The 15,449-nt window shown below is 52.2% G+C and overlaps 1 protein-coding gene across 7 annotated transcripts in view; it reads left to right on the top strand.

The window, feature by feature from the left end:
• The window catches only part of VGLL4 (vestigial like family member 4), a 156,502-nt gene that overhangs the window by 119,325 nt on the left and 21,728 nt on the right, over positions 1–15,449 (top strand). For all 7 annotated transcript variants that reach the window (XM_015459674.3, XM_005223081.3, XM_010817924.4 and 4 more), the window contains 1 exon segment: positions 685–874. In XM_015459674.3, the coding sequence (XP_015315160.1) occupies positions 685–874 (190 nt within the window).

Genomic DNA, 15,449 nt, shown 5'->3' with positions numbered 1-15,449 from the left:
GTACTCTAAGAAAAAGTTTATTTCCCATTAAATCGTGTATTTTTGTTTATTTTAACATTGGGGGCAAATATGCAAACTGTGAGCCCATAAAATTTCCTTATTCTTAAAAAAAATAATAATATGCCAAAAACATAATAAAAATGTAACAAGCAAGAGAAGTGAGGTGAATGTTTTAATGACACTACGGTTAGGTCATAATTTTAAAGATACGCAGTTGAATACCCACGAGTCAAAAAACCTTTCATGTTTTTAGTTAACTCCTGAGATGGTTCATGGTCAGCACTCCCTAGTTACTTTACTGCAAGTTTTTATTTTGAACTAGAGCCTAAAAAGTTGCTGAAGGGGAGAGGATGGTTATGTGATGTGATGATGGAGGTGTTAGCTCTGGGAGGGGGTGATGCTTTTGCGGTCTGTAAGTGTATCAGATCAACATGGGGTTCACCGTGAACCTGTGCAACGTTATATGTCAATTATATCTCAGTAAAGCTGGGGGAGAAGAGAGCGATTGTGCTGGGAAACCATGTTTATGTAGAAAGTCTGATGCTTGGCAGCTCACCCCGGGCCTGGGCCCGTTCTGAGCACACCAGGGCGGCCCATCACGTTTCCAGCAACTTCCCCCCGGGAGTCGTGGGGACGGGCGGGCGCATCTCTCCTGCCTGGTGACACGTCTCTGTCTCTGCACAGGTGAAGCTGCTCTCCGAGGGGAGCCCCGGCTGCAGACCCTCCCGGTGGCCTCGGCCCTCACCGCTCACCGCACGGGGCCCCCGCCCATCAGTCCCAGCAAGAGGAAGTTCAGCGTGGACCCCGGCGACGACGACCTGGATTGTGACGGTGATCATGCTTCCAAGATGAGTCGCATCTTCGCCCCCCACCTGTAAGTCCCCCCTTCTCTGCAGCCGGCCTGGCTCACATGGGCCTGTGTGGAGCTTCTCCGGCCGCTCTTTGCTGACTCTGAAGGGAGAAGGTGCCTGCTAGTTCCCCCTGCTCCCTGCCTGGAGGGGCCATTTAACCGGTTTTAATAACTTAGGGGAGGTGACCTCCATCTCACATGTCTGCCGTTCGCTTGCATTCCCCACCAGTGGTAACTTGCTTCAAGCGGCTTTGGGAGGTGATCGGGGAGACTTGCCTCCCTTGCCTGGTCCCTGCCAGGTGCTTCTTGGGGGGGGACCGGTCCCCGCTGAGTGTCCTTAGGGGCTGGGGCAGTGACCACAGAGGCCAGCGCCTGGACCCTGGCTGGGAAATGGGCGGCTGCCTGAGATGTAGGCATGCAGGCTCACCAGCGTGTTCGTGGCACACAGCTGAGACCTTCCCACGGCAGAGGGTGGTTTTTGTGTTTGGGTCTGAGCAGGCTGGCTCCCGTCCTCCCGAGAAGCGGTCCACAGGTGGCCGGTGGTCCTGGGGCTGGTTTGGGGGGGTGCTGCTCCCCTGTCTGTGCCCGCGCCCTGCAGGCTGCACGCGAGTTGCCTCAGTGTCCTCTTTTGTTGAGATGAGAGCTGGACTCTGTGTGACATCACCACATTTGTGCTGGGAAACCCGCATGCTTCCGTGTGCCCTATTTTTGCTCCCCCCACCCCCCCATTGTGTTTCTCACACGCACACCCTGCGGACGGAGTGGATACTGCTTCATATGTTTGCTGGACTCAGAGACCCCCCTGCTGCGGGGAGGCTGTTCTGGCCGTCGCGCGAGGGTGGGTATGGTCAGAGTCTGGGGTCTCGGCGGAGAGCGGAGGTGAATGGCCCTGTTCCTTTCCCCTCGACACGCGTGAGTTAGCGCGCAGCGATCATTCAGGATGCTCGGCTTCCCCAGTTCTTCCGACGATGCTGCTGTTTGCTGGCAGGAGCGTGGAGCTCAGTCTGGAGGGGACCTTGCGTGGTCCGAGGGCGCCGAGCGCGCCAGCAGCCCTCGGCATCTCCGGCATTCCAGCGCGCTGGATTGTGTGTGCAGTCATAAGACAGCCTGACAGTGGTATTTATCCTCGGTAAATCACTGTAGTGTTAGTCAGAGGCTGAGCCTGCAGTCTGGAGCCCTGGAATTTGCTACGATCAGGAATCCAGCAGTAAGGCTCTGCACAACAATGACCTCTTGCAAACAAGGGAGGCTCATAACTTAGATGCTGGGCGTTCAACTGTTTGCAGTTCATTCTTTTGTCACTAGGAATCCTCTCTTTCCCCAAACCCAAATAAGAGATATTTGATCTTTTTTTTTTTTTTTTTTAAAAAAGGGGGAGTTGGCTGTGAGATAGTGTGTTTTGTGATCAAACACTCCTTAGTTAAAATCCCAGGTCTGCTACTTACCAGCATGGCTTTGGACAGTCACTTCATTTATTTGGGCCTGGTACCCTTCTCTACAGTGGTGTGGCTGTAAGTTCATGTGTAGAACAGTTGTGAGCAGTAGAGTGGAAATATGCACGGAGTTGGGCACAGTACAATAGACAATTGATGAGAGTTATTGCTTTTATTATTAGAGTCCATTACTCAGATATCAGTGATGATGGGAAACCAGAGCACTGTTAATGGCGAATGTGATGTTTGAAAGTCATAACTGGGTTATGGGTTCACATTCATCCCCGCTTGCTTATTTCTCGGTGGGAGCAGGTTCCGTTCGCACAGGATGAGTGCTGGGTGCAGCGCCTGGCAGCTGGTAAGCAGAGCTTCCATCATTACTGATGTTATTAGAATGTCAAAGCATTTAGAAAATGATCTTGTGGTTGCAAATATGACCTTGATGCACCGGTTCTGTGATGACACTGTAAAAATGTAAAGTGCCGGTAATAGACAAAGAGTTGTAGAGTTCACATGCAACTCACAATTGATGTCCTCATACCATAGGTTTAGAAGAACAGAAAAGGCAGCACCCCCCCAGGCCAACCCCCGGGACTTAGAGACGGAACACGTGCAGCGTTACTTGTTCGCCGAGGGGTAGCTCCTCATGACAGTAACATTACTGAGGTTTCTGTGCCTGTCTTCTAAGAGCCTAATGACTAGTTTTACAGGCAAGTGTAAAAGATAACTTCCCTTATGGCTCCATGGGGTAGGGTAGCTAGTAAGTGCGTTGCTTGATTTGGTGAGACGTTTGCCGTGCACAGTGTTTTCCAAGAGCCGGATGATTAGTTTTGGAGGCAGGTTTAAAAGATACTTCTCCTCTTAGGACTTCGTGAGGTAGGATGCTTAGTAAGTGCGTTGCTTGATTTGGTGGAACGTTTGCCATTTAAACTGCAGTGCATCCCGCTCCTTTTTATTTCCGGTGCCTGAACGTTTTCTATACTAACCTGCAGATTCGTTATGAAGAGGACAGGTGCTCAGTCGCGTCTGATTCTTTTCGACCCCATGGACTATAGCCCGCCAGGCTCCTCTGTTCATGGGATTTTCCGGGCAAGAACACTTGAGTGGGTTGCCATTTCCTCCTCTAGACATGCGGAGAAGAGGGGGGTCTCAAAGATGTATGCTTGGCTGCATTTCAAATAACCATCATATTGAGTTATTTTCCACTGGAGCGAGCTTGAGGCAGGGTAGGAAGCTTATGCAGAGTATGACTGACTGTCTTCTGCTTTCTTTAGGGAAGGAAGGGGAGAGAGCAGAGGTTCCCCTAGTGATTTCTCCAGAATTTGGAAATTGAGAATTCCAGGTCATTTGAACTGCTTATTGAAAGGGTGACCCTGAGAATATTTTTGGTTTGTTTGTTTGTTCTGATTTTTTTTATTGCCTAAGAAAAGCGTTAAGAACATGAATGTCTTGTTTCGGGAAGTGGAAAGTACTCTGTCTGCCACTTAGAAAGAAAGAGGATTAAGGTATGAGGCAAGGGTTAGGGTGGGATTCGTCTTACGGGAACGAATTTCCTAAGTCATTTCATCTGTGACCCTGGTTTTCAAGCATGAGCTGATGTGGACGAGCTCTCCTGTCACCTGTCTGTCATTCGTATGGACTCCAGGGCTCCTTTTTTCTTAGGTGAGTTGTAACTCCCTGATTTTGGCAGATAAGAGCCCCTGCAACTGCCTCATGTGTCCTTCTGAGATGAGCCCCTCCCCCTCCTTGAAGCCCTTTGTTGCTTTCTGGCAGACCACATGCTTATCTTGTAAGCTTTCTGCACCAGCCATTGAATCAGCCATTTCTCGGGGCCGGGCGGAGCGGGGGGTCTGATTCCGTTCAGTGGGGAATGGTCTTTAGAAGCCGAGATCTGGGTGCTGAGTGTTACTGTGGTGTCACTGCCTCTAGACGTGAGTTGTTAATAGTAGACAATGGCTGCTTGTGACAGTTCACATTTCACTTTAAATAAAGTTAAAAACTCAGTTCCTCAGTCACACTAGCCCCATTTCCAGCTCTATAGCCACACGTGGCTCTTGGCTACCACATCAGACAGCGCACACACAGAACATTTCTGCCATCACAGAAAGCTTGGTTTCTAAACTCAGTGGAAGGAGCTGGGGAGTCCTGGGTTCACTTTAATACTGCAATTCTAATCCAACTCCGCAGAGCTCTTCCTCCCCTCTCCCAATCCATCTTCATGTCTCCATGATTCCAGCATCGACTCCTTTAGTGTTCCGTCCTGCGGTACCCGTCAGAGTGGCAGAATTGCTGCACGCTTGCCATTCTGAAAAACAAACCTGCTAAGAAGAGTTTAAGATCTGTAGGTTTTTTTCCCTACCCTGTGCTGAGGAACTCTTTTTGTATAGAAGAACTATACAAAAAAGATCTTCATGACCCAGATAACCATGATGGTGTGATCACTCACCTAGAGCCAGACATCCTGAAATGTGAACTCAAGTGGGCCTTAGGAAATGTCACTATGAACAGAGCTCCTGGAGGTGACAGAATTCCAGTTGAGCTATTTCAAATCCTAAAAAATGATGCCGTGAAAGTGCTGCACTCCATATGCCAGCAAATTTGGAAAACTCAGTAGCCACAGGGCTGAAAAGGTCAGTTTTCATTCTACTCCCAAAGAAAGGCAATGCCAAAGAATGTTCATACTACTGCACAATTGCACTCATCTCACACGCTAGCAAAGTAACGCTCAAAATTCTCCAAGCCAGGCTTCAACAGTATGTGAACCGTGAACTTCCAGATGTTCAAGCTGGATTTAGAAAAGGCAGAGGAAACAGAGATCAAATTGTCAACATCTGTTGGATCATTGACAAAGCAAGAGAGTTCCAGAAAAAAATCTACTTCTGCCTTATTGACTATGCCAAAGCCTTTGACTGTGTAGATCACAAAAAACTGGAAAATTCTGAAAGAGATAGGTATACCAGACCACCGTACCTGCCTTCTGAGAAATCTGAATGCAGGTCAAGAAGCAACAATTAGAACTGGACATGGAACAACAGACTGGTTCCAAACAGCGAGAGAAGTACGTCAAGGCTGTGTATTGTCACTCTGCTTATTTAACTTCTATGCAGAGTACATCATGTGAAATGCTGGGCTGGATGAAACTTGGGCTGGAATCAAGATTGCTGGGAGAAATACCAGTAACTTCAGATATGCAGATGACACCACCCTTACGGCAGAAAGAGAAGAAGAACTAAAGAGAGCCTCTTGATGAAAGTGAAAGAGGAGAGTGAAAAAGTTGGCTTAAAACTCAATGTTCAAAAAACAATCATGGCATCCAGTCCCATCACTGATGGCAAATAGATGGGGAAACAATGGAAGACTTTATTTTCTTGGGCTCCAAAATCACTGCAGATGGTGACTGCAGCCATGAAATTAAAAGACGCTTGCTCCTTGGAAGAAAAGCTATGACCAACCTAGACAGCGTATTAAAAAGCAGAGATGACTTTGCCAACAAAAGTCTGTTTAGTCAAAGCTGTGGTTTTTCCAGTAGTCATGTATGGATTTGAGAGTTGGACTATAAAGAAAGCTGAGTGCTGAAGAATTGATGCTTTTGAACTGTGGTGTTGGAGAGGACTCTTAAGAGTCCCTTGGAAGGATTGATGCTGAAGCTGAAACTTCAATACTTTGGCCACCCGATGTGAAGAACTGACTCATTAGAAAAGACCCCGATGCTGGGAAAGATTGAAGGCAGGAGGAGAAGGGGATGACAGAGGATGAGATGGCTGGATGGCATCACCAACTCGATGAACATGAGTTTGAGCAAGCTCTGGGAGTTGATGATGGACAGGGAAGCCTGGTGTCCTGCAGTCCATGAGGTTGCAAAGAGTCAGACACGACTGAGTGACTAAACTGACCTTGCCGAGGGTGTAATTACAGTAGCCTCTTTGAAGTATTAATACCAACTTCAAAAGTTACTTTCCCACCCCTTTCAGTGTTGTGTTTATTAAAATCTCTGTTTGTTGGCACTCAATTGGAGATTTTTTCCATCCTTGTTGATTTCACTTTTTGAATATGTAAAATATTAGCATGCTTCTAGAAGCCAAGATTGTGTAATCGTATCAGCATATATGTGAGTCATTCTGCTGTATACCTTGAACTTTCACAGTGATGTCTCGTCAGTTATATCTCAATAAGACTGAAAGAAAAAAAAGTCAAAACCATACTGAAAAGTACTAGAGAAGTACTACTCCCTCCCTGTGTCCTTCACCACTTGTGTGCCCTCCCCTGAAGGTGATTACCCTTCGTGTGTGTGTGTGTGGAAATAAGCAGGTATGTGAATATTTTCTGTGCCTTTATTTCTTACACACAAAGTGTCATATTTTATATATTCGCTTGAGCTCAGGTATTTTCAGTGATACATCACGGACATCTCTTCATGCCAGGTCCTCATTCTTGTTCATGGCTGCGTAGTACTCCATGGCGTGCACGCGCCAAGGTCGGTCCAGCCAGTCCCTTTGTTCAGATGTTTAATTTTTTATAATAATACTGTTGCAGTGGATAGTGTTGTCCATTTGTGACATCTGGTGTATTTGTAATACAGTTTAAAACTCCTGAGGGCTTAACAGTTGATGCGTGCTAAATTTATACTGGTTTTGAGACTTGGTGTAGGCTGCTTGGCTGGTAGAGCCTGGTGAGAGCTGTGTGCTGAAGAGTGCCGTCTCCCCCGTTTCCACCTGTGTGTGTGAGTGATGGATGTATGACCTGTTCACTGTCACCTGTGAGAGGAAGGGAATGTGTGTACTGAGTGCTTCCTCTGTGCTGACCCTCCCTCTGCCAGACACTCTGTGTGTTACCTCATTTAACCCTCACAGCCAATGTGTCCCTTTAAGATGGGGGGCGGGGGGTATGTGTGTGTGTGTCAGAAGCTGAAATTGAGAGGATAATGTGTCCAAAGTGACAGCGATCGAGCTGGGATTAACCGCAGCACTGAAAGCAGTCATCACGTGATCATGTCACACCTGCATCTCACCTGAGACGGGGTGACATGCCGCTAAAAGACGGACATCACACCGTTAGGGTGACACTTGAGCCTTCTCGTGTGTGGCGTGTGACAGGTGCTAAATCATCCCTGTGTTGAACTGAAAATGAGACCCACTGTCCGGAGACTGTGCGTCCTGAGCTCATACCCCGTGGGAGGAGGAGCTCTTTGTGATCAGTGGCGTGTACACGTGCTGAGTAGTTGCCCCTGGCCTCCGAGCGGGGCAAAAGCCCTAAGCGCCCGCTGAGGTCAGAGCCTCGGTCACTGGCCTGGTGCCGTGAGGGCTGCGCCCGCCCAGCCCATGTTAACAGTTCACGCTGAAGGAGGCAGGGCCCCGCAAAGGACCCCCGCCCCCCTGGCGGTGCTGCTACTCTGAGCTCCTGCCCAGGGTGACCCGTGGCCCCCGAGGCTGTCTCCCCGCCGCGGCCGTGCTGTCGAGGTCTCCCTCGAGTCTGAGGGAGCCGATCCCGCGTGTCCTTGAGTGCTTCTCCAGGGTAGGGTTCTCTGCTGCTGGTCTCCTCCCTTCTCTCCTCTTCCTTCTCCCTTGCTTATTCTCTTTTTTTTTCCTCCCTTGGCCTTAGTCACTTCCCTCCTGACCCCATAGGAATGAACAGAAAAAGGGGGGGAAAACCAGGCTCAAAACCAGTAATTCCTACAGAGTGACCAGCAAGTTGGAGGAAGCCCTTTGAAATCAAGTTCTGGGCATGTAATAGCAGCTCTGCTAAAACAAAGAAGCCTCACTGATTACTGACTAAAACGAGCATTTTCCCTGCAGTAGGGTCGATGGTATAGATGGCACCTCGGGTGTTCAGGAGCGTCTAGTCCAGTGTCTCCGTGTTCCTTGGCAGCATCACCACACTCCCTTTGAGTCTCCATTTCTTGTATCTCTTTAGTACCTTTAGTGGGGATGTGTATGGGCATGCTTTACCAAGGGACTGTTCATTCCACAGACTTCATGAAAGTAGAGGAAGCAATTCCTCATTTCAATTTAAAACTAGAGCCGGAGGGAATGGAGACTGCTGCGGCCACTGTGGAGAACAGTATGTCTGTGTGTGTTGTGTCCGACTGTGCGACCACCGTGGACTGTAGCCCGCCAGGCTCTTCTGGCCATGGGATTCTCCAGGCAAGAAGACTGGAGTGGGTTGCCATTTCCTTCTCCAGGGGATCTTCCTGACCCAGGGATCGAACTGGGGTCTCCTGCATTGCAGGCCAATTCTTTATCAACTGAGCTACGAGGGAAACCCAAAATCAACTGTAGTGTAATTAAAAAAAAAAAACCAACTAGACCTAGAGGAAATTGGAAACTTGGGGCTATTTTTGTACCTTGACATACTAGCAACTAGGGCTTTAAGGGTAAGCAGTCACATGTATTTATTATGTAAACAGTAATATGTATTTACAGGCAGAGCGTGTTAGTGCTGTGTCCATGTCTACATAAGCCTTGGAGAGGGTCAGACTTTTCATTCCTGAGAGTGGTTATAGATCAGGATTCCCAGGATCCAGAGAATCACGAGAGCCTTTGTATTAGGGCTTGGTCATGACCGTGACTGGCTGTCAAGCCTGATTGTGTACTGAGCACTGCTGAGTGCTCTGTGGGCATGATCACTCCGTGCGTCATCTCAGCTCTGAGATCCTGTGATTGCCCCTCTTTTGCAGGTGGTAAAACTGAGAGGTTGTAACTTGCTTGAGGTCACGAAGCTAGCTGGTTGGTAACAGAGCCAGGAATCAAAACCCAGGCTGGCTGTTCCTGCAGCCAGCGCTCTTAGGAACCATCTTAGAGCCATACTGAAAGGCACACGTGTCCAGCAGCTGTGAATTGGCTGATACAGGACCTTAACGCCTTGTGGTTTAGGATGATGTGCTGTGCGCGCGTTCTCAACCCAACGGAAGGATTCCGGGCAATGGCAGGCGGAGAGTAGGCCGCCGGGGCAGCAGTGGCTGGGTGCAGGGGCCTCGGTGAGGAAGGGCTTGTGGTTAACTGAGAGAGCGAGGCGGGTCCATCCGCCCTGCATGGCGAGGCTTCCCTTCAGGGGTGCTGCTGCTCCCCCTCCCCCTGAAGACACCGAATGGAATGGGGTCTCTGTGCAGGTGAGAGCCCCACGCAAGCCGGGAAGGGTTTCCTCCTTCGTGCTCAGGAAAGGGCTGTTGGAATCGTGTTCTTGTCTAAGGTCTCTCTGTGTGCTCAGTTGCTCGGTCATGTCTGACTGTGACCCCATGGACTGTAGCCCACCAGGCTCCTCTCTCCATGGGATTCTCCAGGCAAGAATACTGGAGTGGGTTGCCTCTTCCTCCTCCAGGGGATCTTCCCAAGCCAGGGATCAAACCCACATCTCCTGTGTCTTCTGCATTGCAGGTAGATTCTTTACTTAGTGAAAGTGAAAGTCACTCAGTTGTGTCTGACTCTTTGCTACCCCATGGACTATATAGTCCATGGGATTCTCCAGGCCAGAATACTGGAGTGGGCAGCCTTTCCCATCTCCAGGGGATCTTCCCAACCCAGGGATTGAACCGGGTCTGCTGCGTTGCAGGCAGATTCTTTACCAGCTGATAAGGGCTTTCTACCAGGGAAGCCCTTACCTGCTGAGCCATCACCCATATTATCAGACCAATAGAAAGTGAAAGTCGCTCAGTCGTGTCCGATTCTTTGCAACCCCATGGACTATCCAGTCCATGGAATTCTCCAGGCCAGAATGCTGGAGTGGGTAGCCTTTCCCTTCTCCAGGGGATCTTTCCAGCCTTAGCCTAAAACGTTCAGGCCAGGGCATTTTATGATCTGCTTTAAATACGTGAAGACACTTTTTCTTTCCCCTCTCCAGATTCCATAAATCAAGAATTCTTGAAATAGAATCCCTCAAACTATGTGCATTCTCTCTTTGTCTCCCACATCCTTCTTGGCATCGTCTGAACTTGGGAAGTTTTAGCCCCCAGATTCTATCTTCTGTGCTTTCAACACACAGGCGTGCGTGTCTTCCCACAAGTGTTCTGGGGTTTAAGAGGATATTTTATGGCCTTTAGTTTCAGTTATCCTAAATAACTAACTCTGAAATCCTCCTTAGTGTCTAGCAAGTATGTGTATTCATTTTGAAAGGAACAGGAGAAGGGAGCCTGGATCTGTAATGAAGGCTTTGGTTCAGGGAGGTGGAGCCTAAGAAGTGCTTCTGGTGGGGCTGCCTTGGCCCTGCCCTGGGGGTGGGGTGGGGTTTGCTGCCTGCCTGGGGTGGAAGCAAAGGTGGTTTTCCCGCTGCTCTGCAGGCCCTTAAAGGCACAGCTGTGTGCTGCCTGCGAGTGTTTTGCTAATGAAGTGTGGTACCTTTAAAGAAAGGTCACAGGCCTGACCTGTGTTGTGTGGGTTTCTTGTTTGTCAGGCTGGAGGCATTTTCTCATTTTCACAGTTCAGCCGAAAACAAAGACCTCCTTATCCGAGCCGGGGAGCCGTGCTCTTAAGAGCTGACATCAGCCTTTTCCCAGCAGGCAGCGTTTCTGCCTTAAGAGTCTTTGCCGAGAGCTGGGCAGGCCGACGGCCGCCCTGCCCTGGGTTTCTTCTGGCCGGATGACACGCAGGGTGAAGAAATGTCAAGCGTGCCAGCAGTCAGGGCAGCAGAACCCAGCGCTCTCGTCACGGGTCCCTTCTTGTCTGTTCCGCGGACCTCTGGGCGCCTCCATTTCACAGAGCTTGTGAACGTTGGGCCGAGGACCTTGAGAAAGGAGGACTGGTTTCCTAGAGAGGCGCTGAAGGGCCTTTGGGGCCTGTTGGGGAAGCCTCATTAGCATGTGTGAAGACACTGTTTAAAGACGACCCTAAAGTTGGGGATGGGGAGTGTTTTTGGTGGATGGATTAAGTCAGAGGCGTTTGTTGAGAAGTTGAGGAAACAAAACCACACAGGGTTTGGTTCCCCCTCCTGCCCTGACTCTCCGGGTTTTCCGGGCGCTGTTTGCGTGAAGATGCTTCTGAGCTGGGGACACCGACAGCAGCCCTGTGTCCACGCGGTCGGACCATCGGCCTTGCTGCTCTGAGGACGCAGAGCCAGCCTGTCATGAGGTCAGGGCCTGGCACTCCTGCCTGAGGACCAGGAGGACTGCTCAGAAGTGGCCTCGCGTGAGAGTCGGGGTGCTTCCTGGACTCTCCCCTAGGATCTCACCTATAAACCCGTCGCCTCCTGCGTCCCTGCGTGTCCAAGCCCTGAGTTCTGCGTGTGGGGTAGTTTTTGTTTCATAAACGGCAGTGTGCGGTCCCCTAGCGTCTTCACTAAAGCTTTGGGTTCAGGCACACATGCTGTCTGCCTCTGCCTCCACCCCCGTCTGTCTTCCCACTCCTCTCTCTCTCGCGTCCCTGGCCGCACTGGAGGCCCGCAGGAAGTGGAGTTTGCTCCCCTGCACTCTCCTCTGACTTCTCTGCCTCCCGCCTGCCTTCCCTCGACAAGACCCCAGGAGCTCCTAGTGGGTCGGGGCACTTACTAGGGGGCCCGTCGTCGGCTCCACCCTCTTTGCTCCCCCAGCCTGTCCCTGTGGTTGAGCCTGTCCAGGGAGGGTTTGGGCTTTTCTGTCTCCTCAGGAGTTGTATCCTCAGGACCGCCCCTCAGGAGTTGTATCCTCAGGACCGCCCCTCAGGAGTTGTATCCTCAGGACCGCCCCTCAGGAGTTGTATCCTCAGGACCGCCCCTCAGGAGTTGTATCCTCAGGACCGCTCCAGGACTTGGAGCACCGTTGCCCATTGAGGACCATCTTGCCTCAGTGCTCGAAGGATGGGGAGAGTGTTCCCCAGCCAGAGTTTGGGAAGCACCTGACCCGGGCTCCGGGGTCTGCCCGTGTGGTGGGCATGAGGCTGGCTCTGAGAGTCTGGGGTGCAGGGAATCCCCAGCGTGACTCGCCGTGGGATCCTCTAGTCATGAGCCCTGTCAGCAATATTCTAGGGAGCATGCTTGCCAGGCCATGTGGGCATCTTATCTGGTCTCAAAGAAACGTGCACACGCGCGAGGCTCAGGTGCCATAGGGCTTAGATTGGTGACGACGCGATCCCTTGATTTGGGGTTGCTGGGTGCCAGCTTCCGTGCTGGGTCTTCCAGGGAGAGTCCCTGAGGCCGGAGAGATGGGGGAGCCCAGCCCCTTCTCCCTGACGGTGTGCCCCTCCCCGGCCTTCCGACGCTGGCTTCTCCACTCTGAGCTGTTTCCAGGGAACAGAGCGTCTCCCCTTCCGCATCCGCACCCCAGTCCAGGGCTGTGATCCCGAGCGTCAGCGGTCACGGAACTCCCATCCGCCCCTCCCTGGTGCCCTCATGACCCCAGGCCCGGGGGACCCCTTGCCCAGCTTCCTCGCCCCCTCTCTTGCCCTCGCAGGCCCCCCTCCTGGTAATCTGGCTCCTGCACCTAGGCGCTCTCACAGGCTCGTCGTCACCGCGTGTTGCGGGCCCCATCCTGCTTACTGCACCAAGCCCTGGAGGGAGCACATGGGCCAGGTCCCGGCGTGAACGCCCACTGGAGGTGGAGGGTTCCCAGGCCTTTGTGCCTGGCCAGGGCTCAGCCTCCGTGCCCACGGAGCTGTGTGCCTCCGTGGCACTGTGTGTCCCCCCGGTCCCCCCACCTGCAGAGCTGCCCCACTGGCGTCGACCTCAGAGGTTCCTGTCTCCACCAGCGCTTAGCCAGGCCTGCCCCTGTCTCCATGGCGGGGTGTTTCCACTTGCCCTGGAGTCACCGCCATCTCTTCCGTCTACTTTCCCACGTGTGATCATTGCTGCCCCTGGTGAAATCTGGTCGCCCTGGGTGTCCTCTGGGAGGCTCCTGGCCGTGGCCGTGGCTTAGACCCGCGTTCCCACGGCAGCGCCCTCCTTACTGGTCTTGGCACTTAAATGCTAAGGAAGGTTTCTGGAGCTTTCCTCTCTGCTCGGAACTCTGCCGGGGCCCCTAGGCAGCCCCAGGGAACTCTGAGCAGACCCCCGCCTGCAGGAGCTTCTGACCCGCTGCTGAGGCATGCCCACCCCCGTCCTCGGTCCCTGTTCCTGCCTCCTCCTCTCGGCAATGGGGGGTTCCTGCTGCGTCGCCGCAGACGCTTCTGTGTACAGAACAACGCTTTGCTGCTCCTGACCCAGGTCTGTCCCACCCACACTCAGCACGGTGCCCCAGGCCTTCCAAGCAGTAAGGAAGCGTTCACGAGAAACGTGTCACTCTGAGTGCACTGTCGACATCCTTCCGTTTGGAAGGGATGGTGAGAATGACTTTCAAACACGTGGTAAGTCCTGAGTGGCACCTCTTCCTGTGCCTGTGTTTTTTTCCTGTGAACCCTTGATGTTTAGTTCAGAGACCCACCCCCCCTCACCCCTGGGACAGACTCCCACTCCCGCTGCTTCCCCTGCTTTCCTTACCGCTCCTCCCCGCTGTCTCCCCACAGTCTGCGCCCCCCACAAGCAGAAATGTGCAGGTCCCTAGTATCTGGGCACATGCACGCTTCGTATAATCTGGATCACTGCCTCTGCTTGAGATGCAAGTTTTGGATCAAATGCTCTTACCCCAGTTGTTGACTGCGAGTAATAAGCCTCCAGAGTTTACTGTGTGAATGAATCCCCCCTGCTCTTCTTTCTGTTTCTGCCTATGTACCTCGCTTGGATCCCAGTGTGGGCATCGGGTGAGGTGTATGGAAGGGAGAGATCCAGTTCAGATGGGGGCCTCTCGCAGGTTAGGGGGATGGCTGGACCCTTCTTCTCAGTGGAGAGAGTTAGTTCTGTCCACACTAGAAAAGCAAGCAAACCCCTGCCCAAGTGTTTACTCCTTTTGGAGTCTTCCCAGATCTACCTAAAAGGTTCTCAAAGCTAAAATGTTTTTCAGCTATCTTACAATAGAACTGTGGTGTTTATTTGTGGGAGACCACTTTGGGTATTGGGCTCCCTGGGATCAGTGATAAAGAACCCGCCTGCCAGTGCTGGAGACACAGGTTTGATCCCTGGGTCGGGAAGATGGCCCAGAGAAGGAAATGGTGACCCACTCTAGCACTTGCCTGGAGAATCCCATGGACAGAGGAGCCTGGTGGGCTACAGTCCACGGGATCGCAGTCAGACATGACTGAGCAACTGAACAGCAACAACTTCAGGTGTGTTAGCCCCAGAGCAGGTTATGTCAGGCGACTAACGGGAGGCTCCCTCTTCTCCGAGACACAGGAGCGACCTTGGCAGTAGAGACGTCGGTGAAAGGCGTGATGGGCACGTGGCTCCGTGATCAGCCTGTGTGTCTTGAGCGCCTCTGTGGAGGGCGTGGCCGTGTTCATGGGTGGGCAGTGGCTCTAGCTCCTTTTTGACAGTGAGATAAAACCCAGGCTCTTCAGGGTGACCTGCAGGGACTGCGGTGATTTGTCCTAAACTCCCTTGCCCAGAATTATTCTCCTTAGATGGCTTCCTTGGACTGTCAGTCCGCACAAGTCTCCTTGACCAGGTTATGTTAGGAAGATACCCAAACGCCCGCCTTTGTGCCAGCTCCACACGGTGTGGGAAGAGACGTCCCCGGACCCACGGTGGGCAGCCTGGGTGGCCCTCCCGCCTCGAAACGTCCGTCTTGAAAACAGCACTGTCACTGCCCGGGGCGCCTTAGCGTGTGTGGCGTGGCGCTCACCACCGTCTCCTGGGCTCCCCTTCACGCCCCTGGCCGCCTACGCCACCGCATCTGGTGGTCGTGTGACCTGCTGTCCTCCCAGCGCCCCTCCCGCCAGCTTCGGGAAGAGTTGGGATCCACAGACAGAAAACAACCAGTACCGAGCACACGCGTGTGTTCACTAGTTGTGAACCCTGCGGCCCCGTTCGCTTTCTGTCTGGTGTGTGCCGCAGACAGCGATGCCGTCTAACACCCCACGTGTGTTTGCCTTCAGCAGTGCCTCCCTGGGTGTTTTCTTTTCAATTCAGGGTGCAGTTAGATAGGGTTTTGTTGTCGTGCCTTCCAGTGATCTTTGATCGAGGATAGCTTTCCCTGTGTTGCAGGGTGGGTGGTTGGGGGGCGAGGGAAGCGGGGACCTGGGCAGGGATGACCCTGGGTGTCCCTCCTTCAGAGGTCACCCTTTGGAACCAGCTGGACCCACGGCAGGGAGCCTGTCTGTCCACACTAGGAGTGATGACATCCTACGTGATAAATGAACCACGTTTCGGGATGTGAGTGGCTGTTACACAGGACGGGT

Source organism: Bos taurus, chromosome 22 (genome assembly GCF_002263795.3).
Source record: "Bos taurus isolate L1 Dominette 01449 registration number 42190680 breed Hereford chromosome 22, ARS-UCD2.0, whole genome shotgun sequence".
Taxonomy (NCBI): Eukaryota; Metazoa; Chordata; class Mammalia; order Artiodactyla; family Bovidae; genus Bos; species Bos taurus.
The sequence above is the reverse complement of the archived record's forward strand: the minus strand, read 5'-3'. Positions and strand labels throughout refer to the sequence as shown.